The sequence below is a fragment of the Hibiscus syriacus genome, unplaced genomic scaffold, assembly GCF_006381635.1.
Source record: "Hibiscus syriacus cultivar Baekdansim isolate YM2019G1 unplaced genomic scaffold, ASM638163v2 tig00110893_pilon, whole genome shotgun sequence".
NCBI classification, from domain to species: domain Eukaryota; kingdom Viridiplantae; phylum Streptophyta; class Magnoliopsida; order Malvales; family Malvaceae; genus Hibiscus; species Hibiscus syriacus.
The window spans coordinates 2,360,568-2,384,931 of record NW_024062901.1 but is presented as its reverse complement, the minus strand read 5'-3'; the positions used below and the strand labels follow the sequence as shown (position 1 = coordinate 2,384,931).

Genomic DNA, 24,364 nt, shown 5'->3' with positions numbered 1-24,364 from the left:
GAAAATACGAACAAGTTGATGGTAAACGATGGGTTCAAGGTCAAAGAGTTTATCAAATTTCCACTCTTGTAAAAGAGGAAGATATTTAAAATTGATAGCTAACATAGCTTGACGAGAAGGAATAAGCTCTTCCCGGATTTTGTAAGAGTCGAAATATTGATAATACCAAAAACGATGATTTCTAGGACCAGGATGATTGAAACACGAATTTTGGATAGTCAAATTAGGATCAATAGGATTAGGATTAGAAATTGGAATAGGTGGAGGATTTGGAGGTGGATTTGGTTGTCGGTGTGAACGACTAGATGAAGACCTAGCACGTTTAGGATTAGACATGGTGAAGGAAATCGGAATAGATTGGATAACCTGCAATTTTAAAATCAAATGTATGCAATTTAATTAATCCCAAAACTCAATTGAGTCCTCAATATTTCAAGGTTCTCTAAATCAATCCTAATGGGCAAAGTTTTTGAAAAACTTTTGAAAAATATGGTTTTGAGAAATAATATATGTATAGTTTTCATAACAACAACATAATTTAATCAAAACACAATGATTTGAAAAACAACAATTTTTTTTTTAAATTTTGAAAATTTAAAAATTTTGGAAAATTCTTGTGTTTTTGATGAAATTAGTTGTAACATCTAGTTTCTAATCACTAAACAATCAATGCCCGATCACTATTTCAACCTAGAACTAATTAAAACTAATCCTATGTTCAAAAACAATGAAAGAGAGAGTTTAGAAAAATTTACCTTGAAAGATGAAGATTGAGGGGATTTAGATGTTGTTTGCACGATTTTAATGATGATTGCAAGTTTAGGAGATGATATTTGAAGTGATTTCCGATTAAAATCAATGATTTGAGGCAAGAATGGAGATTTGAGTGTTTGATGGAGAGAAACGACGGAATAGGTTTTGGGGTTTTTGGGTTTTCTTGCCCGATTTTAACAGAACCCCAGGGGGGTATCGATTCCCCCTGTGGGGGAAATCGGTTCCCCTTCAAAGGGGGAATCGGTTCCCTCATGGGGGGATCGATTCCCTCTGCACCAAAATGCTAAAATACGACTTTTAAGCACATAAAATGCTAAATTAATCTTCTCTAGTGGTATAGGCAACTCATATATTGAAAATAATTATGTTCAAACAATTAAATTAATCTTTAAACATTATTTGAACATAAAATTAATTTTCACTAAGAATCATAAACTCCCCCTAACTAATAGTAAGAATGCAATCAAAAATTATTATTATAAGCATTTTTCAGTATTTATTAAAAGTGCTAAATTATTTTAAACACTAAGTGAAGATAGGTTAGTTAAACCTAATTCTCTTCTAAGTGTCCAAAACCTTTCCTTGTCTAAGGGTTTTGTAAAGATATCCGCTAATTGATGTAAAGTATCAACATATTCTAAAACTACATATTCCTTAGTGACATGGTCTCTAATGAAGTGATGTCTTATTTCAATGTGCTTAGTTCTAGAGTGTTGGATAGGATTTTTAGTGAGACAAATAGCACTAGTATTGTCACACTTGATAGGAATGGTACCTACTTCAATTCCATAATCAAAAAGTTGTTGTTTCATCCATAAAACTTGTGCACAACAACTACCGGCTGAAATGTATTCCGCTTCAGTGGTAGATAATGCAACACAATTTTGTTTCTTTGAAAACCAAGAAATCAGCATATTTCCAAGGAATTGGCAAGTACCGGAGGTGCTTTTCCTATCTAATTTGCATCCTCCATAATCCGCATCAGAAAAGGCATGCAAGCTAAAGCTAGAGTCTCTAGGATACCAAAGTCCTAAACTAGGAGTGTCCTTAAGGTATCTAAAGATTCTCTTAACAGCTAGTAAATGTGATTCTTTAGGACATGATTGAAACCTAGCACACAAACAAACACTAAACATAATATCCGGTCTACTTGCGGTTAGATAAAGCAAAGAGCCAATCATTGACCTATATAATTTAACATCTACACATTTACCTTCTTCATCTAAGTCAAGCTTTGTTGAAGAGCTCATTGGAGTGTTATGAGGTTTCCCATTTTCCAGTCCAAACTTCTTGAGCATATCTTTGACGTACTTAGCTTGATTAATGAAGATGCCATCTTTTCTTTGCTTGATTTGGAGTCCCAAGAAAAATGAGAGCTCCCCCATCATGCTCATCTCAAACTCACTTTGCATTAGCTTAGAAAATTCTTGGCAAAGAACATCATTAGTAGAACCAAATATTATATCATCAACATAAATTTGAACTACTAATAAATCTTTACCTTTTCTCTTTAAAAACAATGTAGTGTCAACCTTTCCTTTTAAAAAACCTTTTTCAATTAAAAAATTTGACAATCTTTTATACCAAGCTCTAGGAGCTTGTTTTAAACCATAAAGAGCTTTTGTCAATTTTAAAACATGATCCGGAAAATTTGAATCTTCAAAACCTGGAGGTTGTTCCACGTACACTTCTTCTTTTATAAAACCATTTAAAAATGCACTTTTAACATCCATTTGATATAATTTAAATTCATTGAAACATGCAAATGCTAATAACATTCTAATTGCTTCCATCCTAGCTACGGGAGCGTATGTTTCATCATAGTCTATGCCCTCTTCTTGAGTATAGCCTTGAGCAACAAGTCTAGCCTTGTTCCTCACTATATTACCACTTTCATCAAGTTTATTTCTAAAAACCCATCTAGTACCTACAGTAGATTTATTACTAGGCCTTTCAACTAATGTCTATACTTTACTTCTCTCAAATTGATTTAATTCTTCTTGCATAGCCATAATCCAATGTTCATCTTTTAATGCTTCTTTGATGTTGTTAGGCTCTATGCATGAAATAAATGCAACATAATTATAGATATTTATAAGAGAAGATCGAGTAGTTACCCCTTTTGATGGATCACCTATAATTTCACCATCCTTGACATAGTTGTACTCTTTTGGAAAAGATACTTCCCTTTCTTCACTAGTTGGATTCTCGAGGGGATCATGAGTTTCCTCATCTTTTGTTTCTTCCTTTGATGATGATTCTCGAACGTCATGTCTAACGTCATTTGCTTGTACAATACCTACATCATCATTAACAGAAGAATCCTTCCTCGAAAGGGGATTATCATCGAAAACAACATGTATAGACTCTTCTACAACTAAAGTTCTTTTATTAAATACACGATAAGCTTTAGAATTTAAGGAATAACCCAGAAAAATTCCTTCATCACTTTTAGCATCAAATTTGCCAAGGTTTTCTTTACCGTTGTTTAAAACAAAACATTTACATCCAAAAGGATGAAAATAGCTAATGTTAGGCTTTTTATTTTTGAGAATTTCATATGGAGTTTTCTTTAAAATTGGCCTAATCATTACTCGATTTACAACATAACAAGCGGTATTTGTGGCTTCCGCCCAAAAATATTTTGGCAAATTATTTTCACAAAGCATGGTTCTAGCCATTTCTTCTAAAGTTCGATTTTTCCTCTCAACAACTCCATTTTGTTGAGGGGTTCTAGGTGCTGAAAAATTATGGCTATTACCATTAGAATTACAAAACTCAATAAATCCAAGATTTTCAAATTTTCCAATCACTTTAACACAGTGATAGAGTAACCTTTTTCAGGATTATTTTTGAAAATGTGATGAAATTTTCTAATGCTTCATCTTTAGTACTTAAGAATAGAACCCAAGTGTATCTAGAATAGTCATCTACCAAGACAAATGCATATTGTTTTCCTCCTAAGCTAGTAGTTCTAGTTGGCCCAAAAAGATCTAAATGGATCAATTGTAATACTCTACTAGTTGATACATCATTAATAGATTTAAAAGAAACTCGTTTTTGTTTTCCTTTAGCACAAGCATCACAGATTTTATCATTATAAAATTTAAGCTTAGGCAACCCTCTTACTAAGTCTCCTTGAATTAACCGTTGCAAAACACTCATACTAGCATGACCTAGTCTCCTATGCCATAACCAACTATCATGCTCATCCTTAGCAACTAGGCATAAATTAGTCATATCAATAGAATCTAAATGCACCATGTAAATGTTTCCTATTCTATGACCAACAAGCATAATCCGATTAGATGCAATGTCAATGACTTTACAACCATTAATTTCAAATAAGACATTGAATCCTTTATCACATAATTGACTAATACTCAATAGATTATGCTTTAATCCATTCACATATAAAACATTCTTAATTTGTATGGAAGAGGTATTACCTATTATATCAATACCTTCAATGTGACCTTTTGAATTGTCTCCAAAAGTCACTTCTCCTCCATTTTTGGCGTTAAGCTCAATGAACCGGCTTTTGTCTCCGGTCATATGTCTTGAGCATCCACTATCAAGGTACCATGAATTTGAATTTGTTTCCCGTGCCTTATAGCAATGCTCCTTTCCCTACAAACATAGATTAATTTTTGATTTTTGGTACCCAAATTCTTTTGGGTCCATATTCATTAGTTTCCAAAATCCTAGTCCCCTTAGGTATCCATTTGTGTAGGATATTTTTATCTTTAGTAGTAATGAGTTCTTTAGGAACCCACATACTTCTAATGATTTTTCCATTAGAGGTTCTTTGGGGACCTCTATGATTGTAGTTTCTAAAACTTTTTCTAACAAAGTTGGATTTTGAATTTCCACCTTTTTCAAAATGTTTTGTTCCAACTTTATCAAAAGAAGTTTTAAGATAATCAATTTTCTTTTGATGATCATCATTGATCTTTGAAAGTAAATTTTGCAAATCTAAATTTTTCTTTTCAAAATCTTCTAGTTTGATTTGCAAATCTTTGATTTTACTTTCAAGATCGTTGTTGGTTTTGGATATGAGTTTGTTTTCATTTTTCAATTTTGAAACATCATTTTTATATTTTAAAAACAATTTCTCATAATCCGAAGCCAACCCATTGTACTCCTCAAATAACTCATCATAAGATAAATCATCAAAATCGGATGAGTTAGAGGTTACCTTAGAATCTTCCCCGAATGCCATCAAGCACAAGTTTGCTACTTCTTGTTCCTCTTGATCGGAACTTTCTTCATCGCTCCATGTAGCCACATGAGCCTTGTGCTTATTCTTTGATTGACCCTTTTTTCTTCAATTGTGGGCAATCATATTTGACATGCCCCAGCTTTTTGCATTCATAGTAAATGATTGGGTCATTCTCTTTTGGTTCATTTTTGAGGCCTTCGTTTCGTTTGAATTTTCTTCATTGGTAAGGTCTCATCATTTTTCTGAACCGTTTGGCAAACAATGCCATTTCCTCGTCATCATCATCATTATTAGAATCACTCTCATCTTTTGTGGATTTGAGAGCAACTCCAATATTTTTCTTCTTCTCCTTTTCCTTTGGTGTCTCTTCAACTTTATCAAGGTCTACCTCATCTTCAAGCATCATCTCATGAGTGAGGAGTGAACCGATAAGTTCTTCAAGAGTTAAGGACGATAGGTCCTTAGACTCGATGATTGCCGTCTTCTTTGATTGCCATGATTTTGGGAGGGAGTAGACTAACTTCCTCACAAGCTTTTCATTTGAGATGATCTATCCATATGATTTGAGACCATTGACAATCGTTGAAAATCTATCTGTCATAGCTTTTGATGTCTTCATTTGGTTTCATCCTGAAATTTTCATAGCTATGCGTTAGAATACTAATTTTTGATTTCTTTACCTCATCTGTACCTTCATGTGTGACTTGAAGCTTGTCCCATATTTCTTTGGCGGTTGTACACGATGAAACTCTTCCGTATTCATCTAGTCCAAGAGCACAAAAAATAATATGGATGGCTTTGGAGTTGAGCTGGAACATTCTTGTCTCTCCTTCACTCCACAACCTTGGATGAGTGAGAGGTTTGATGTATCCTTCTTCTACAGTATTCCATGCTCCCATGTCACTTGCTTGAATGAAGTACATCATTCTATTCTTCCAATAGGCATAGTTAGCTCCATTGAAGAAAGGAGGCTTGTTGACGGGCATCGAATCGAGACCGGAGTCGAAGTTTGAAGCGGAGGCCATTGATGACTTTAATAATTGATATAACTCTTCCCGAATCGACTCAAGAGGCGATTAAACCTTCAAATGAGTTAGGCTCTGATACCAATTGTTGAGTTAATCGATCGACGGAATCGGCCAAGAGGGGGGGTGAATTGGCAATTAAAAATTTCGTGGAAGCTTTTGCAGAAAATTTAAAGTAATTGCACAGCGATTTACAGTGGTTCGACTTTCTCAAACAAAGTCTACGTCCACTACCTTAGCTATCCACACTAAGGATTTTCCAACAAATTCACTAATTTGTTCTTTCTTTTGAGGCCAAAGAGATAACCTTACAAATCCCTCAAGAGTATACCCCAACTCTTGAGAACACTCTTTTTCCCAAAGAGAAAGATTATAAATTTGCAAACTTACAAGAAAACCTCACAAGGTAAGATGTTTGCACAATTCTAGAACAAGAAAAGAACACTCAAAGATAATTACAAATGAGCACAAATGGTGTTCTTGAAAGCAAAATGAATATTGAAAGGAAAATTGGCTTGATTTGCACAAACTTAGTGTTTGATGCTTTCTCTCTTGTTTCTCTATGATTTCTTATTGATCAAGGGCTTCAGAACTTGTTTAAATACACCTTGAATCTCTTCTGAACGTTGGGGATGATTAGTGAAGATCATATAGCCGTTTTAGTGTGAAAACAATTAATAAAACAGTTTGGAGCGTGGGGGGAATCGGTACCCCCTATGGGGAATCGGTTCCCTAAGTGTAAAATTCAAATATTTCGACCGTTGAACAGGGGGGAATTGGTACCCCCTATGGGGGAATCGGTTCCCTCTGAGCATTCTGGAAATCTCGGAGCCAAACCATTCAGGGGGGAATCGGTACCCCCTTGGGGGGAATCGGTTCCCTCTTAGTAATCTGGAATTTTTGGCTTTGAAATGGTTCGAAATACTTTGAAAGATTATTTTGAAATTGTTTTAAGATTAAAACTTAATTTTACACTTAAGTAAGGATTAAAAATGATTTTTGAAATATTTTGAGTAATGTTTTGATATTCGAATAATTATATCGAATATACTTAGAAAATCATTTTGGAAAATCTTAAAATTCATTTAACTTAATTTGTTATATCGAAATATCAAAATGTTTTCAACAGGTATGGAGAATTAAAACCAGTGAAAGAATCAGATATTTTATTTGGTTGTCCTACCTTGACAAGCTTAATACGAATGAAGTTAGATGCAGGAAGAACATGACTCAGAATGCGAACTGCAAAGATTGTCGAGCTGATACAGAGTCAATTAATAACATATTCGGGACGTGTCGAGCAATAAAATTTCGTTTGGGAAGAACTACAAGCGAAGGAGCAGGACAACCAATTTACTTCGTTGGAGTTTAGGAGTTGGCTGAAGCGAAATTGTCTTTCAAAGAAGGTCGGGTTGGATGGATTAGAATGGGGTTCTTTGTTTATGGCTATAATTTGGGGACTGTAGAAGAGCAGGAATGAAAGGATTTTCATAGAAACGAAATTTGATCCCTTTAAAGTAATAGATTATGCTAAACAATTTGCAGGGGATCTGGAGAAGTCTCTGTCAAATGTGCATAGAAGGATGGTTCAAGATCATTGCTTGATTAAATGGAAAAAACCTCCTGAGGGAGTATAGATTCTTAATACTAATGGTGTGTATAAATTGAATTCAGGCATGGCTGCTGCAGGTGGTTTAATCCGAGACAGTAATGGTGACTGGATTGCGGGGTTTATGTTGAGATTAGGGAGGGTTAATAGTTCGATTGCGGAAATTTGGGGGGCTCGTCAGGGTCTCAATTTAGCTAAAAGTCTTGGTTCAAGAAATCTGGTACTAGAAATGGATGCTAAATGGATTGTGGATTTATTCAATGGAGATAAGAAGGAAGATTTTCCAGAATTTGAGTTGGTTACTGACTGTTTAGATATTATAAAGGAAGGATGGGTGATTGAAGTTCGACACATCTGGCAAGAAGGAAACAAATGCGTTGACAAACTGGCGAATATGGCACTCATTCAAGAAGAACATTCCTCCATATTACAGTCGCCTCCAACGGAAATCCAAGCGATGTTGGCAGCTACCAAGAACGAAGCAAGCGAGTTGAGAATTTAATTTTCTGTTTTCTCCTAATGTACCAAAAAAAACAAAAGAACATCTAAACATTAAGATCTGAGATTTTTCTAAAAAATAAAATTAAAAATAAAATTAAATATTAAAAAACTTTGATCTATAAATAACATACAATATTTGAATGAGTTGAATCAATATTACAACTTTAAAATTATCGTATTTTGATCATCAGATTTTGAAATTCTCATAAAAATCACAGAAAATTATTGTACAAGTAGAATGGAGATTGGAGTAGACGATCCTTATTAATAATAAACCGAAGATTGAAGAAAGTGTGAAACTTTCTTTATTGAAAAGATAAAATGGAGAATAAAGAAAAAAATAAGGAAGGAAATGAATAATAAAAAGAAAAGGAGCGAAAAAGTGAACAAAAACGTGGGCCGGTTGCCAACCAATGTTGAAGGAGAAATTAGTAGACAATTAGACATGATCGGAATGGGGTATGTTAGTTAGGGTAATAATTTAATTCGAAATCGACGAGTTTTTATTCGATTCAATTTGATAAGATTGATTTTTTTTAAGAAATTGAATTTGGGAGTTGGATCGGATCTTTAAGGGGGTGAGATCGGGTTGGGTCTAGTGGAGAGTAAAAAAATTTTGACCCGACCCAATCCAAGAATAATAATGTATTTTTGTTTAAAAATATTGTTTTAAATCCTTATTTTATATCAGGTCGGATCGAATTAAATTTTTGCTTTAAAATTTTGGGTTGAGTCAAAGTCGAGTGATAAATATATATTATGCAGATCAGATTGAAATATATATAATTTTTGAATCGAATCAAATTTATATGAAGTATACATATTTTCGGGTTGGATTGAATTGAAAAAAAAAAACCTAACTATGACCCGACCTTTTGACATCCCTGGGCATGCACCACTCGTAGCCACCGCCCACGCTAGCTTTTAGCCGTCCTACTGACGTGGCATCAACCCCAATAAGTCACACATTCATTTTAGTCTTCGGAAAGTCCACATCATCATCATCATCATCATCTCACCAGAATCTAAAGAGACTCGACGTTGATTTTTAGACAGCTAATATAACGCATTTGTTTTGGATTCCTTTTTATCTGTCTGTCCAAGATATTCCTTTTTTTCTTTTCCTTTTCCGCACCGAAGAAAATCCTTTTCCATTTTATTATTATTTTATTTTATTTCTCAGCAGCCAAAACAGAGGTAAGCTGAATTTGAGTTGAATTTCATTTGCATTTGCATTTCATTCTCATTTCTGCTCCTACATAAAGCCCGCATATTCCATTTCGCTGCCTCTTCAGTCTTCACTCTCCTGTTTCAGCCTCTGCAAAAGGAATTGTCATTTTCTCCCCTTTTTTGCTTAAACAAGGTATTTGCCTTTTACCTGTTTTTCTTTTTTGCTTTGATCTATTGAGTCTCTAATTGCCGGCCTTATTTGTAGTTAACTAATCGCGTGCCTGCCATGTTTTGTTCTTCCCGATGCACTATTAAGTGTCAAATAGCCGGCCTTATCTGTGTTTTATGATTTGGATCTGCCTAAAGTTGTCTTAATTAACCTATTTTCTGGTATCGGCTTGGTTTTCCTGTAGCGGTTTTATTCTTGCGGAATCTGAAATTTATTTTGATCTCCTCATGCATCACATTGATATTTATTTCTGATTCATTTAGATCTTGGTGAAGTATGGAGTGATGTTTTCTTGAGAACTATAGATTCTGCAGAATTTGCTGTATACTTAGTAGTAGCTTACTGTGTTATATGTTTTAGATTCTTTTATAGTTTCGATTTTATGATTTCGTAAATGATTTATATTATCGGAAATTGATTTCTAGAATGGCTGGTTCTCTTATTGTTTGGCCTTTGTGTTTTAGGAATTTACTTGCTGTGAAGTGCAAAACTTGTGAACAATTGGAAATGATACAGAATATAAATGACACCAACTAATTGTTCGTATTTGGCATTGATACAGTTAACTACGTAACAAACTACTTGGATACTAGTTTTAGTAGTGGGTCGATTTTAAGATTTGTCAAATCAGAGATGAAAAAAAGTTGATAGTAATTATCTTCCTTTCTGAATGGAAAAAGGTTTCCAATAAATAAAAATAATTTTTTTACTACAATTCTTTTTCGTAATGCAGGGGAATAACTAGTAAGAGATGGCGGATGAAGATATTCAACCTCTTGTCTGTGACAATGGAACTGGAATGGTCAAGGTTAGTCAGTTTTCTGATGTTTATACGATCGGTTTATTTTCCTTGCATGGATTCTATATACATTTCATTCCAAGTTTTGTTGCCTTGAAAATTTTGATAATGACAATATGTGAATAATTCTATTTTTCATTATGTAATGGCTTGGTTTTACTCTTGATGCAATATACTTTCGGATTTTCTTGTGTTTTATTAATTATTTGTTCTAATATGTAGCTGCTGATGCTTGCTTTTTTCTTGTATTTGCAGGCTGGATTTGCTGGTGATGATGCCCCAAGGGCAGTCTTCCCTAGTATTGTTGGTCGCCCACGACACACAGGTGTCATGGTCGGGATGGGTCAGAAGGATGCTTATGTTGGTGATGAAGCCCAGTCAAAGAGAGGTATCCTTACTTTAAAATACCCTATTGAACATGGCATTGTAAGCAATTGGGACGACATGGAGAAGATTTGGCACCACACTTTCTACAACGAGCTTCGTGTTGCTCCTGAAGAGCATCCAGTGCTCCTTACAGAAGCACCACTCAACCCTAAGGCTAATAGGGAGAAGATGACCCAGATTATGTTTGAAACATTCAATGTTCCTGCTATGTATGTTGCTATTCAGGCAGTTCTTTCACTTTACGCCAGTGGTCGTACCACAGGTATCTATTTATGGCTTGGAAACTAATTTTGATTATATTCCAGAGTTTGTGATTGAAATAAATTTAGCTTTACAATCACTAGGCATTACTCTATTTATTCTATTTGTTATACAATATTGGAAACTGAAACTAGCATGGAGATTTTGATTTGCTTGTTTCCTCCCGTTTATTGTTAACTCTATTCTCTTATATCTGTATAGGTATTGTCTTGGATTCTGGCGATGGTGTGAGCCACACAGTGCCAATTTATGAAGGCTATGCTCTCCCCCATGCTATTCTCCGATTAGACCTTGCTGGACGTGATCTTACAGATTCCTTGATGAAGATCTTAACTGAGAGAGGGTACTCTTTTACAACAACTGCAGAGCGGGAAATTGTTCGGGATATGAAAGAAAAACTTGCTTACGTCTCCCTTGATTATGAGCAAGAGTTGGAGACTGCCAAAAGCAGCTCTGCTATTGAAAAGAGTTATGAATTGCCTGATGGGCAAGTAATAACAATTGGAGCAGAGAGGTTCCGTTGCCCAGAAGTACTCTTCCAGCCATCTTTGATTGGAATGGAAGCTGCCGGAATCCATGAAACTACTTACAACTCCATCATGAAGTGCGATGTTGATATCAGGAAGGATCTGTATGGAAACATTGTGCTTAGCGGTGGATCAACCATGTTCCCTGGCATTGCTGATAGGATGAGCAAAGAAATCATTGCCCTTGCCCCTAGCAGCATGAAGATCAAGGTGGTTGCACCTCCGGAGAGAAAATACAGTGTCTGGATTGGAGGATCCATTTTGGCATCTCTTAGCACCTTCCAGCAGGTAAATTCTGTGCCTACTCGCACTTCTATTTTTCCAAATATAGCTCATTTGTGGAGCTTCATTGGGGATGAAAGATATCCACTTTCATTGCTTACCGTCTACTTTTCATGCCGCAGATGTGGATTTCCAAAGGTGAATACGATGAATCTGGACCGGCTATTGTTCACCGGAAGTGCTTCTGATTCGAACGTATCCTAAGCCTTCATTTTCAGTCGTTTCCGTGTGAGTTATGTTTGTGTTTATTTCGTAAGCTTTGGTTTTTTTGTCAATGGAGGAAAGATTCTAGTACATATAGTTAATGCTTTTGAGTGCTCTCTCCCTCTCTCACATCAGGTTTCAGATTTTAGATACCAGATTTACTGTTGGCAAGTGGCTTGTATTGTTTTCGGATTTCATAGTTGTTTTGGTCTTATTATTTAGTATGCCAATAATTTTCTTCTGTTGGGTTCATTTTTTTTAGACCATCTACACCTAAAAAGATATTTTTCTTTTGGGTTGTTGGCATACTAGGATTTCCTTTTTCTCAAAATTCTGTTTCTGGATCCGACTTAATGAACACTTTTATTTTTTAGTAAATTTAACAAAAAATATAAAAATATTAAACTTAATAAAAAATTTAAAGGGTCAAATTACAGAAAAAAGTTAAAAGACTAAATAACAATATTTTAAAATTTGGGGGATCGAGGTCCTAGTCATTACCATCAGCAATTGACGAGTGCTCAAATTTGTTAAACTTGTAAAAGCAAACAATGCATGCAACAATCCTATCCTTGTATGTTAAACACCTTTATTCCCAGGACTAATAGAGGAAGTTTTTCCGTTCTTTCCTAGAATCTAAATATTTGCACGAAAATCAATCATAAAATATGGTGGTTTTGATTTAAATGGTTTTGAGAAAAAATGGAAAAATAAATTCTCTTGTTAATTTTTGTAATTTGATCTATAATTCCTTTATATTGATCTCTGAATTTATTAATTTATTTCAACTTTTTGATGGTGTAATATAATATTAAAATAATACATCATTAAAATAGTTAAAAGTTAATAAATTTAAAAATTAAACAAATTAAAATAAAGATGCTGAATTAAATTTTAAAATTAAAAATCATTTTATCTCTTAAAAGTATCTGTAAGGCACCCAAAGTTCAAAGCCTTACAGGGAAAGACAGGTGGAGGTTACCAAAACGGGCACCGATTGAAGGACAAGCAAGAGCGGCTGAAAAGCAAAGCAAAGCCTGACGTTTGCAGTGGAAAACTCACATGCAACGGTTCACACTACATACACTGAATTTTCATTCCTTTTAAACACGAGTAGTTAGAACGAGGCTCAGTAAATTTTGATTAGATTTTATAATTTAATTTTTATCTGATTTAACTCAAATCGATTTTGAATTTTATTTTATAAATTTGACTCGACTTGTCATTTTTTTAAAATTCGAATTAAGTTATAAAATAGAATTATAATATCTCAAAAATTTTAAAAATTAATAGATTATTTTTTTGAGTCAATTCTTTCGACTCTGTACAATATGTGAATATAATGTAAGAAACAATATAAAGAAATATATATGTATTATATATGACTGTAAAAAATTATTTAAATTTGAATAAAATAATATCATAATATTATAAATATTGACAATTAAATTTAAACATAAACTCGAATAATTCGACTCAAATTTTATAAATTCAATTTAATTCGAAAAAAGTTTCAAATCTAGTTTGAATTATAATCAACTCGAATAATTCAAAAATACTTTAATAAAACAATTAGCCCTATCTGGAGGAGTACAAGTTTGAGAGCAAAATATAATTTGCTTTAGAAATAGATAAATTGTAATTAATTTATACATTTTCCAATTTCATTGAATAAATCAAAAGGTAAAAATAGGGGTGGGTGGGGTAGGGCCACTCCCAGTGACAGAGTGGTTCATCACTGCTTATAAATTTGAAGGTATCTCATTCCCCATTTACTCACACGCTCTCTGGTATTTTTATACCAAAGAGAGAGAAGCTTGATTTCAACTGCCCTTTTTTTGTCTACTTGGTTTTTCAGTGAAAAAATTATGGGACAGATTAGTAAGATATTGCATGAATTAAAGCCGGCCATGCTGATGGTGGTGGTTCAAGTAGTATCCGCGGGGCTTAATGTGCTTTACAAATTGGCAGCAAACGATGGGATGAACTTGCGAGTCGTCGTGGCTTATAGAATGTTATTCGCCACTGCTTTCATGGTTCCCCTTGCGCTCATCGTTGAAAGGTTTTCTCTTTCTCTCTCACTCTTCATTTTTTTCTCTTCTAATTAACCATTATTAGATCATCAAATAACATCGTTTTTTCACGCCATGTATGGAGAAATCGAGTGAGCAACTTATTTTTTTTTATTAATATGGGTGAGTTAAAGTAATCTTGTTTAAAATCTTTCTTATTTATTGACGACGTTCACACACTATAGACACAACTATTCGAACTCGAGATATTTTAAAAATAACAATACTTACTTTTACTATTGAGGTGGCTCATTGTGTTCTTGAGTGAAAAACTAAACATGAATCAAATTTTGTCCTTTTTACGGTCTCCTTTCATAATGTTTATCCAACGAGCCATTCTAACAAGCTTTTTCAGCTTCTTCGTTTAAGTCAATAGTCACGTTTTAAATCTGAAATTTTGATCGAAAATGGGTTGTTTGGAAATGTTTTTGCATTTGAAACGGAATTTTAGACTAAAAACATTTACGGTATAGATATTATTCCATTTAAAACCTACCATATATAGATTTGCTTTTATATATATCCGATTATTAATCTGAATATACTGATTATAAATAACTTGAAATTGTATTAATTACACTGGTTTTTGCTGTGTAGGAAGAGGCCAAAAATGACATGGACTATATTTTTTCAAGCATCTCTCTGTGCGTTGCTAGGGTAAGTAAAGTTGTTACACAGGCTTTATTTGGTTAAAGATTCAATGGTGCATTTTGATTAGTTAAAATGGACCATTCAACACAAATTGGATAAAGAGATAATAAATATTACATTGTAGGATTTATGCTTAGGTGAAGTGTACATTTCAGAGAGAATAATAGGTAATAATTTTCTAAACTTAGACAGGTCCGTGGACCCTGCTTTTAGTTTTTTAGTATTTCCAATAAAATGCCAATATTACACATTTTTTTAAATTAGTAATATGGCTGCTCATAATTTAGCCACTTGGACTCTTTCTCTGGCAATGTTAATTATTTTGGATCGGTTTGTCCCGAGGTTATTCGAAACAATTTATTGAATGATTATTCTCATCAGTGATATAGTTCTTATGGGTACTCTTTTCCCTTCATAGGTATTAGAAGGGAATTTTAATGAGGCCGATTTTTTTTTTAAAAAAATAGTATAAGTAATTTTAATATTTACTTGCACTTTGCAGGGGTTCACTAGCTCAGAACTTGTACATAGAAAGCCTGGCCTTAACATCAGCAACATTTGTTTGTGCCATGGTTAATGTCACTCCTGCCGTAACTTTCATTATTGCCATCACTCTTGGGTATGTATGTATCTATGTTTGTATGTATGTATGTTTCTTTTGATTAAAACTTTGATGGTTCCAATACAAAAATTACGACAGATTGGAAAAGCTAGCATTGAGGACAATGGCAGGGAAGGCAAAGGTATTGGGAACTGCACTTGGAATAGGTGGGGCAATGATACTCACTTTTTACAAAGGATTCCAATTCAATATATCAACCCATATTAACCTTCTTCCTCATAAGCACAATGCCTCTAACTCGTCAAATGCTATTAAAACTTTGATGGTTCCAATACAAAATTACGACAGATTGGAAAAGCTAGCATTGAGGACAATGGCAGGAGGCAAAGGTATTGGGAACTGCACTTGGAATAGGTGGGGCAATGATACTCACTTTTTACAAAGGATTCCAATTCAATATATCAACCCATATTAACCTTCTTCCTCATAAGCACAATGCCTCTAACTCGTCAAATGCTACTCATTATCTATTGGGCGCTTTCTTGGCCTTTGTCTGCTGCATTTGTTATGCTCTTTGGATGAACATTCAGGTAATTCAAATACACCTTTGCTTATTTTCAAGCTGACATTATGAAGCTTTTCGTTTTTCATTTGTTTCATAGGCAAAGATGGGTGAGAAATACCCGTATTATTACTCGAGCACCGCGTTGATAAGCTTGATCGGAACCGTACAAGCAGTTGCGTTTGCATTGTGCGTGGAAAGAGACATGAGTCAGTGGAGATTAGGGTGGAATATAAGGCTTCTCACCGTTGCTTACGCGGTCTGTAATCTGTAGAGGCCAAATCTTTAATTGGGTTTAGTTTAGGGTTGAATATAAAGTGTAGTTTTTATTTTTCATTGGTGCAGGGAGTTTTTGGAATGGGACTGACGTTTTGGTTGATAGCTTGGTGCGTGGGGATAAAAGGCCCACTTTATACATCTATTTTCAGCCCCTTGACACTCGTCTTAGTAGCCATTGCAGGCTCCTTGTTTCTCCAAGAAAAACTCTATCTGGGAAGGTAAGTGAATGTATGTTTATAGACATAATCGAATTGAATTAAGTGAGCAGTGTAATTAACACAGGAACACTTATTTTGTGTGTGTAATGACAGCATAGTTGGAGCAGTGCTAATTGTGGTGGCACTTTATGTGGTGTTGTGGGGGAAAAGCAAGGAGATGAAGAAGATTAGTCCATCAATTAGTTCTCCAAAAAATAAAGATATGGAGGTTGCTGTTACTTCTTTTGACGACAACACTTCCATTGTTAACAACGATCACAGTATTTTCGTTGGTAAAGATTCACCAATGAAATAGGAAAGAAATGAGGGAAAATAAGAAGGGAAATAGAAGACCAAATGAAATACTTTCACTCAAGTTTTTCTTATTTCCGGTCTACTCTATTGTTCTATTTAATGGTTTAGTAAAATGATGAGTTTGATGACTTTTAATTAGCTTAATTAAAGTAATTAATTATAATTATTATGCATCTTCTATTTTTTTAAAAAAATTTAAAATGTTTTTAAAAAGTGTTAGACTGAATATTAGTTTAATTGTCAATGCTACTATCACAACATGTTCACCATGGGTGAGCTGTGTTCCAGTGGAGTCGGTGTCGGGTGGCTGTTGGGTTGGAATTTCTGGAGTCGGTGGTTCATTTCTTGATCCATGGTTCCTTGGGGTTGGAGGGTATCTCCTGGTTCGTGTGATAGAATGTTTCCTTCTCTCTACGGTTTCTATTTTTTAGCACGTCAACCTCTTTGCTACTCTCACCGGTACCAACGCTCCAAAGTTGGTCGAATTTTATTTCTGCAGGAAATACAAAGCAAAATTATTTTAATCAACCTCAAGTGTTAGGTGTATAGTAACACTAACGATGGCTCCCTCGCCCATTTAGGGTCGGGGAAAAATTATTTTCTCATATAAGTTATCCATCATATTATTTTCTGAACTATGGCTTCTTATTGGTCTAAAGACGCCGTACAATCGTGGAGTCTTTATATTTAACTTAAGGACGCGCGGATACCTGACGTCTTTAGGTTAGTACTGTTCAATTCACCATAGATGGGGAAATAATCCCCTAAGTGGATTAGTTTGGGAATTAAAAAATCCCACTTACATTATCCCAACCATTTTCCCACTAACAATTGCTTACAACCAGATGTTAGTAAAAGAGTTAGATAAGAACAGAAGCGACCTTCGTGGGTCAAGAGGAGCCTTGCCCCTATTAATTATTTTCTAAGTATTAATTAATATTGAAAAAATAAAATAAAGAAAAATTTATCATGTCCCTTCAATTAAAAATTTGTATTTATATAAAATAAAAAAATATTTTAACCCGCTATAATAAATTCTTAGTTCGCTCCTAATAATAGTTAATTTCTTGCAGTCTATTAAGAATTAGTTAACAACCTAAGCATTTCTATTATAACTAGTTAACAACCTAAGCATTTCTATTATAACTAGATACAAGCTTCATGTATATATCAAGAATTCAAGATGGGTACAAACACATATATTTATATTAAACTCTCTGCTAAGACTAATAGAAAGCCAGCTGTAACAACCCTAACAACTTTGCAACAGATTCTTAACAGAAACGTGTCAAACATGCAAAGGCATGCAACACATGTAAAACTCATTCCTCAACATTCCCCTGGCTACTCAATCTCAAGCAGAACTTTCAACAACAACGCATGTAACATGCATACAAACCCATTCCTTAACATTCCCCTTGCTACTCAACCTCAAGAAGAACTTGCAACATTCTTGTTCTTGAGCTGCATAACCAACAACTTCTGCCTATGCTTGAATAACAATGGTGTTGACAAAGGTTTGGTCAACACATCAGCTACTTGTTCAATATATGAAACCTCATGAACTTGCAACTGTCCCTTACCAACCATCTCGCGAACAAAGAGCAAATCCAGTTCTACATGCTTGAATTTTGAATGAAGGATCGGGTTAGCACACATTGCTACTGCGCTCGTATTATCACACCACAACGTTACCTTCCCATGGGAAACTATATGTAACTCACTTAATAATGACTTCAGACATACTAATTACTAAGCTGCAACACAAGCATCACTCCGATATTCTGCCTCACAGTGGATCGAGCAACAACTTGTTGCTTGCGAGAGCTCCACAAAACTAAATTCCCACTAAAGTAAACGCAATACGAGGTCGATCGCCTATCATCAACACCCGACCTCCAATTCACATCAGCAACGACATCTCGCACCCTTGTCATTTTGTCATCTACACCACAGATCAGAAACGCCATCTCGCACCCTTGTCATATCTCGGCAACGACATATTTGTTGAACTCTTAGTTCAAGTTGTGGTCCTATGGCGTTTCCTTGTGATTCGGCCTTGTTTGAAAACATAGTCTTCGTGGTTCAAAAAGGATTGGATAGATACCTGGAGAAAGCTCTTCTTAGTTCCATTTCTCCTAGGGTGCTACTTTCTTTGCACATCTTTCCATCAAGGACAGACATGCCATTTTTACGTTCCTTTTTATTAGTGTTACACAACCTATTTCTAATAAAGAGACGGTGTCGTTGTGTAGTTGTTTATCACGTCAGTTTATCATACTAAAGGTCTCTAGTTAGAGTCCGGACGACGCCATTTTTATGTTCTTTTGGGACACTGAACTATTTTTCAGATACTGATGCACTATTTTTCTTCTTTTTTCCCCTTTGGGGAGTCTAAAGGACTTATTCTCTCTCACACGTCCTTAGCCCTCACAAGATCTTAGAACTATGATAGTGAGTCATTATTCATACCAACTTGTGTAACATTATTTTTTTCGGTTTATTGGTCACATGATTGAAAGATACACAAGCACTTTAAATCTTTCCATATTAATTGATTCATTCCCTGCTTTATACCAATGGTTGTAAAACGGATCGAAAGGTATGCAAAAAGATACAAGATAATTCGGGAGTTTCCGGTTTTTCACATAAGCTTGCTTTAACTGGTGTCTAGCCATTTTGCTTGAAAATGTCTTATTATCACCATTTATCCCAAATCTTCTTTCTCCTCTTTCCATATCTTTACCTGTAAGACCTTTTTGTTCGAGGTTTTTTGATTAAATTGCATAATCATCCCCGGTCTTTCATATTCAGATGAAGGCATTTGTTACACAGATTAAGCATGCTGCAGGACATAAGATGATGGTTGTTGTTACTGATGCTGCAACTAGGGATGGATCTAGGAGGCTGGCGGGGCGTCACTCCTCTCAAGATTTCAAACTTTTATAAAATTTAGATATTTTATTTGTATTTTTTATTTTATAAGTTTACCACTAACATAAAATCATATGGTCGTCTTTCACTAAAAGACACCTACAAGTGTAATATGAAGTATATTAGTAGTGCAGTTTACATCTGACATGAGGATATTCATTTTTTTCCATGGAAATGGATGGTTCTTTCTGTGTTCATGTTCGAATATGTGTTGCACATAAATATCGAACACGAATGCTTCAACAACAATAAAGAGACTGAACGTAGGAGAAATTTCGTTATTTATCCTCCAAATTTACTCTGGAATTCTTATTGATCTTAACTAGCCTCGACAGAATCTCTTCCAGATTGCGAAGGTAGATTCCTACAAACAAAGAAATCACGTGCTTGAGATTTGAAATTCACTGCAGCATGGCAAGGAAATTTGGTTCTTCCTGTATAAAATAAGACTGACTTCTTTCCATCGGCAATCACTTATCACTGGAAGATAACACATGGAGTAAGCAAATACGATACCCACCAACAAACTCATCAGAATGGCAAGTGGCAGAACCGCAGATGATGGCAGCCATAGGAAGATAAGAGAATTAGTTCAGTAAGGAAATATATAAAAGATGGCAGCTGCAAATCATTCTAATCAATCATCAACTGCTGATAAAGGCTGATTTGTAACATACACAAGTGACGAGTGACGTCTTCTGATCCTCTTGGCTTTTCTCGGCAACCGCGGTTTCCTCGGGCACTTCAAGATGTCTTAAGAGGAGTTGGGACTACCAAGTGGTAGGACTATAATTTTAGACACTAGCAAATACTAATAACTATGTAGCACCTGTCTGACTAAAAATACAGTTGTACAGTGTTATTAACTTATTCGGATTAGATAACTTTTTTCAAACTCCTAAGCACATCGGTGTCGTGGTGTAGTTGGTTATCACGTCAGTCTAACACACAGAAGGTCTCCGGTTCGAGTCCGGGCGACGCCATCTTTGCGTTCCTTTTTTATTTTCACGTTTTCCGGATACTGAAACACATTTTTTTTCCTTCTTTTGATGTTGGGATTCATGCCATCAGGGACAGTAGAAACTAGAATCTTGGGAACGTAGGGAAAAATCAAATTTCTGCTCAAATCCATTGCAAAACATCAGCCACATTAATATATATTTTGAATCCCACGAAATATGCAGTCTTCCATTTGTTGGACGTAGTCTTCCTATTTCAAAGCAGTTATGTCATGTTAAGTGTAGAGAGAGATCCAGAAAATGAAACAAAACATGACCCAACAGCACAGGAAAACATTAACTTGTTTTAATTTAGTATATGGAATTTGGAAATTTGTTCAGGATTCAGAGGAACTTGTGGAAAAATATAATTAGTCCAGAGATAATATGTCATGTTTTTTATTTTGTAAATGATAATTGAGAATTCTCCAGATTTTGTTTCATGCTCGGTTGTCTGCCATGCCAATCATCCTTTAATCTTAACTACAACATCACCTACACGACCATACAATTATCCTTGTCAGCTCAACCATGGAAGACTGTAGTGAAAAATGGAAACCGTTGTTTCAAATTGACCAAACTGTTGCAGAAGACGGCTATTGAATAAAGCAAAATCACAACTGATAATTTGAGAAAATAAAAATGAAGATAAAAGAGACACAAAATTTACGTGGAAAACCCCTAAATAATATAGGGTAAAACTCACGGGCAACAGTAGAAGAATTTTACTATGAGAAAATAGGAATTACAACTTCTCTCAATCTACCAAGGAGAAAACAATGATAATTATCTCTTGATAAAAAAGGAGAAAACAACTCTCAAGAAACTCTCTAAATTCTCTCTAGTATTGGAAGAAAGCTAGAATGCTTTGGGATGGTTTTGAAGCTAAATGAGCTAGGGTATTTATATTAGAAGCTTTAAGGACTAATCTTGAAAATACCCTAAATTACAATGACTAAATGTGGGATTTTGTTATATCACTTTTCAACCATTATTAGTGCCAACTATGAACCATTATTGTTGCCAACTTACAATGCATTATGAATCATTATTATGCATTATACAACTATTATTAGTTGTATGACAACTAATAATTTTGCATGACAACTAATAATCTCCCACTTGAAGATTTGATTAGAATAATCATATCTTCACACCATTCTTTCTACCTTGTACCTTCATGTTGCTTACGTTTCTGACAGGCCACAAGAGGATCGACACCAGGTAAATTTATCAGCGTTGATCGCCTTCGTCATGAAATCTACTATGTTCTCTTTGGTATGGATCTTCTGCATATCTACCGTCCCTTCTTCCACCTTTTCACGAATGAAATGGTATTGAACTTCTATGTGCTTTGTCCTTGAATGAAATGCTGGATTCCTTGCTAGATGCAAGGCACTTTGACTGTCACAAAACATAGAGACATACTCTTGATTGTGCTCAAGCTCCTCCAATAGCATCTTCAACCAAATTGCTTCTTTACTGGCTTGTGTAGCTGCTACATATTCTGCTTCTATCCAAATCCCAGCTTACAGCTCCACCAGCAACTTTAAACACATATCATGTAGTAGATTTGCTTTTATCCAAATCCCATGCATAGTCAGAATCAACATACCCATTGATAAGTAAATTTGATCCTCCGTAACATAATGCAACATTTGAGGTCCCTTTGATGTATCTCATGATCCTCTTTACTGTATTCCAATGCTCTTTGCCTGGATTCGCCATGTACCGACTAAACACTCCCACTGCTTGTGCAATGTCTGGTCTTGTGCATATCATAGCGAACATTAAACTTCCCACTGCCGATGCATTCGGTACTCGAGACATCTACACCCTCTCTTCTTCACTGCTAGGACTCATACTGGAGGATAATTTGAAGTTAATAGGAAGATGGATAGAAATTGGCTTACAATCTTGCATGCTGAATCGTGACAAGATCTTCTTTAAGTAATTCTTTTGTGAAAGCCAAATCTTCCTATTACTTCTGTCTCGGTGAATTTGTATCCCTAGAATCTTGTTTGCTGATCCCAAGTCCTTCATTTCAAATTCCCTAGCCAGTTGTGCCTTCAATTCTTTAATATGATCTTTGTTGGGTCCTGTTACCAACATGCAACAGTAATATAACAAAATCGTTATCACCAGACCTCTTAAAATAAGCACAAGGGTCTGCATTAAGTCTGTTGTATCCAAGGCATATAATGAAGGAATCAAATCTCTTATACCAACACCTCGGTGCCTACTTTAGACCGTACAGAGATTTGTTCAACCTGCAAACCAAGTTCTTCTTTTCTTTTTCTTCAAAACCTTCAGGCTGGAGCATGTAAATCTCTTCTTCAAGATTTCCATGAAGAAAAGTTGTTTTAACATCTAGCTGCTCTAGATGTAAGTTCAATGTAGCACACATTGCCAAAACTACTCGAACTGTTGTTAGTCGAACCACAGGAGAAAATATTTCATTGAAATCAATACCTTCTTTTTGAGCATATCCTTTGACCACCAGTCTTGCACGATACCTCTCAACTTGATCGTCACCATTTCGCTTGATTTTGAAGACCTATTTGTTACCAATTGGCTTCATTCCTTGTGTTAGTGGCACAAGGTCCCATATATTATTTTTATGAAGGGCTTCAATTTCTTCTTGTATCGCCATCATCCACGATGAAGCATCTGAGCTATTTATTGCCTCCTGGTATGTTGATGGCTCACCGTCCTCTATTAAAAGGCAATATGCAATATTACATTCTATAACATAATCTGAGTGCCAATTGGGACGTCTTCTCACACGATCTGATTGACGAGTTATTGGAACTTCAGAACTCTCTGGTTCTTGTTCATCATGTGCTGGTTCTGCTTCAGAAGAATCTCCTTGTTCAAACTCATTTTCCACATGTATTTGTGTAGTCTCTAACTTTTCAGCGCTATCATCATCTTATTTTCTTTGTAGCTTATCCTCTACAAAGATAACATCCCTGCTAATGATCACTTTGCGGGCAGTAGGATCCCATAAGCGATACCCCTTTACTCCATTAGCATACCCCAAGAATTTGCATTTCTTGGATTTTGGATCCAACTTTGAAATTTCTTGGGCGTTGTACATCACATACACAATACTTCCAAATACATGGAGGTTTGAATAATCAGCTGGTTTACCAGTCTACATCTCCATTGGTGTCTTCAGCTCTATTGCAGTTGATGGAGCCTGATTCACCAAATAACAGGCGGTATTGACTGCTTCTGCCCAGAATGAATTTTCTAGGCCTGCATCCCTCAATATTGCTCTTGTTCTTTCTAACAAGGTTCTGTTCATCTGCTCTGCCACTCCATTTTGTTGAGGAGTGTTTGCCATTGTGAACTGTCTTTTGATGCCTTATTTCCTGCAAAAGTTATCAAATTCTTCACTTGTGTATTCTCCTCCATTATCTGTTCTGAAACACTTGATCTTATTTCCAGAATCAAGTTCCACCCGCGCTTTGAAGTTTTTGAAAGTGGAAAACACATCTGACTTCTTCTTAATAGGGTACACCCAACATCTCCTAGAGTAGTCATCAATAAATGAGACAAAGTATTTTGCTCCGCATAGGGATGTAACTGGTGCTTGCCATACATCAGAGTGAACCAATTCTAGAACACTTTTGGCTCTAGAATTTGACGTGTTGAATTTCAACCGGTGTTGCTTACTTGTTATGCAATGCTCACACAAAGGAAGTGATACCTTTGTTAAGCCTAGAAGTAGCTTTTTCTCCACAAGGACTTTCATTCCTTTTTCTGACATGTGTCCAAGTTTCTGATGTCATAGTATTT

General features: G+C 35.2%; 2 protein-coding genes and 1 non-coding gene across 3 annotated transcripts; all 3 read left to right on the top strand.

Moving 5' to 3' along the window:
• Window positions 1-9,403: 9,403 nt before the first annotated feature.
• Window positions 9,404-12,109, top strand: LOC120145717 (actin-100-like). Its single transcript, XM_039159473.1, has 5 exons — window positions 9,404-9,494; window positions 10,264-10,338; window positions 10,585-10,978; window positions 11,179-11,792; window positions 11,909-12,109. The coding sequence occupies exons 2-5, from the start codon at window positions 10,282-10,284 to the stop codon at window positions 11,972-11,974; spliced, it is 1,131 nt and encodes a 376-aa protein (XP_039015404.1). The 5' UTR covers window positions 9,404-9,494; window positions 10,264-10,281; the 3' UTR covers window positions 11,975-12,109.
• A 1,677-nt stretch (window positions 12,110-13,786) lies between these two features.
• Window positions 13,787-16,659, top strand: LOC120145718 (WAT1-related protein At1g68170-like). Its single transcript, XM_039159475.1, has 8 exons — window positions 13,787-14,052; window positions 14,660-14,719; window positions 15,216-15,332; window positions 15,414-15,456; window positions 15,665-15,865; window positions 15,938-16,096; window positions 16,183-16,334; window positions 16,428-16,659. Exons 1-8 carry the CDS (start codon window positions 13,859-13,861, stop codon window positions 16,627-16,629), a joined length of 1,128 nt encoding a protein of 375 aa, XP_039015406.1. The 5' UTR covers window positions 13,787-13,858; the 3' UTR covers window positions 16,630-16,659.
• A 3,812-nt stretch (window positions 16,660-20,471) lies between these two features.
• Window positions 20,472-20,545, top strand: TRNAV-AAC. Its single transcript has one exon. It is a non-coding gene; the product is annotated as a tRNA-Val (tRNA).
• The last annotated feature ends 3,819 nt before the right edge of the window (window positions 20,546-24,364 follow it).

Excerpts from the sequence above, each read along its gene's own strand:
- LOC120145717 (XM_039159473.1), top strand. The coding sequence starts at position 10,282 with ATGGCGGATGAAGATATTCAACCTCTTGTCTGTGACAATGGAACTGGA. Across the intron at positions 10,339-10,584 it reads ATGGAACTGGAATGGTCAAG|GCTGGATTTGCTGGTGATGA; the intron begins GTTAGTCAGTTT and ends TTGTATTTGCAG. Across the intron at positions 10,979-11,178 it reads CGCCAGTGGTCGTACCACAG|GTATTGTCTTGGATTCTGGC; the intron begins GTATCTATTTAT and ends ATATCTGTATAG.
- LOC120145718 (XM_039159475.1), top strand. The coding sequence starts at position 13,859 with ATGGGACAGATTAGTAAGATATTGCATGAATTAAAGCCGGCCATGCTG. Across the intron at positions 14,053-14,659 it reads CTTGCGCTCATCGTTGAAAG|GAAGAGGCCAAAAATGACAT; the intron begins GTTTTCTCTTTC and ends TTTGCTGTGTAG. Across the intron at positions 16,097-16,182 it reads TTCTCACCGTTGCTTACGCG|GGAGTTTTTGGAATGGGACT; the intron begins GTCTGTAATCTG and ends TCATTGGTGCAG.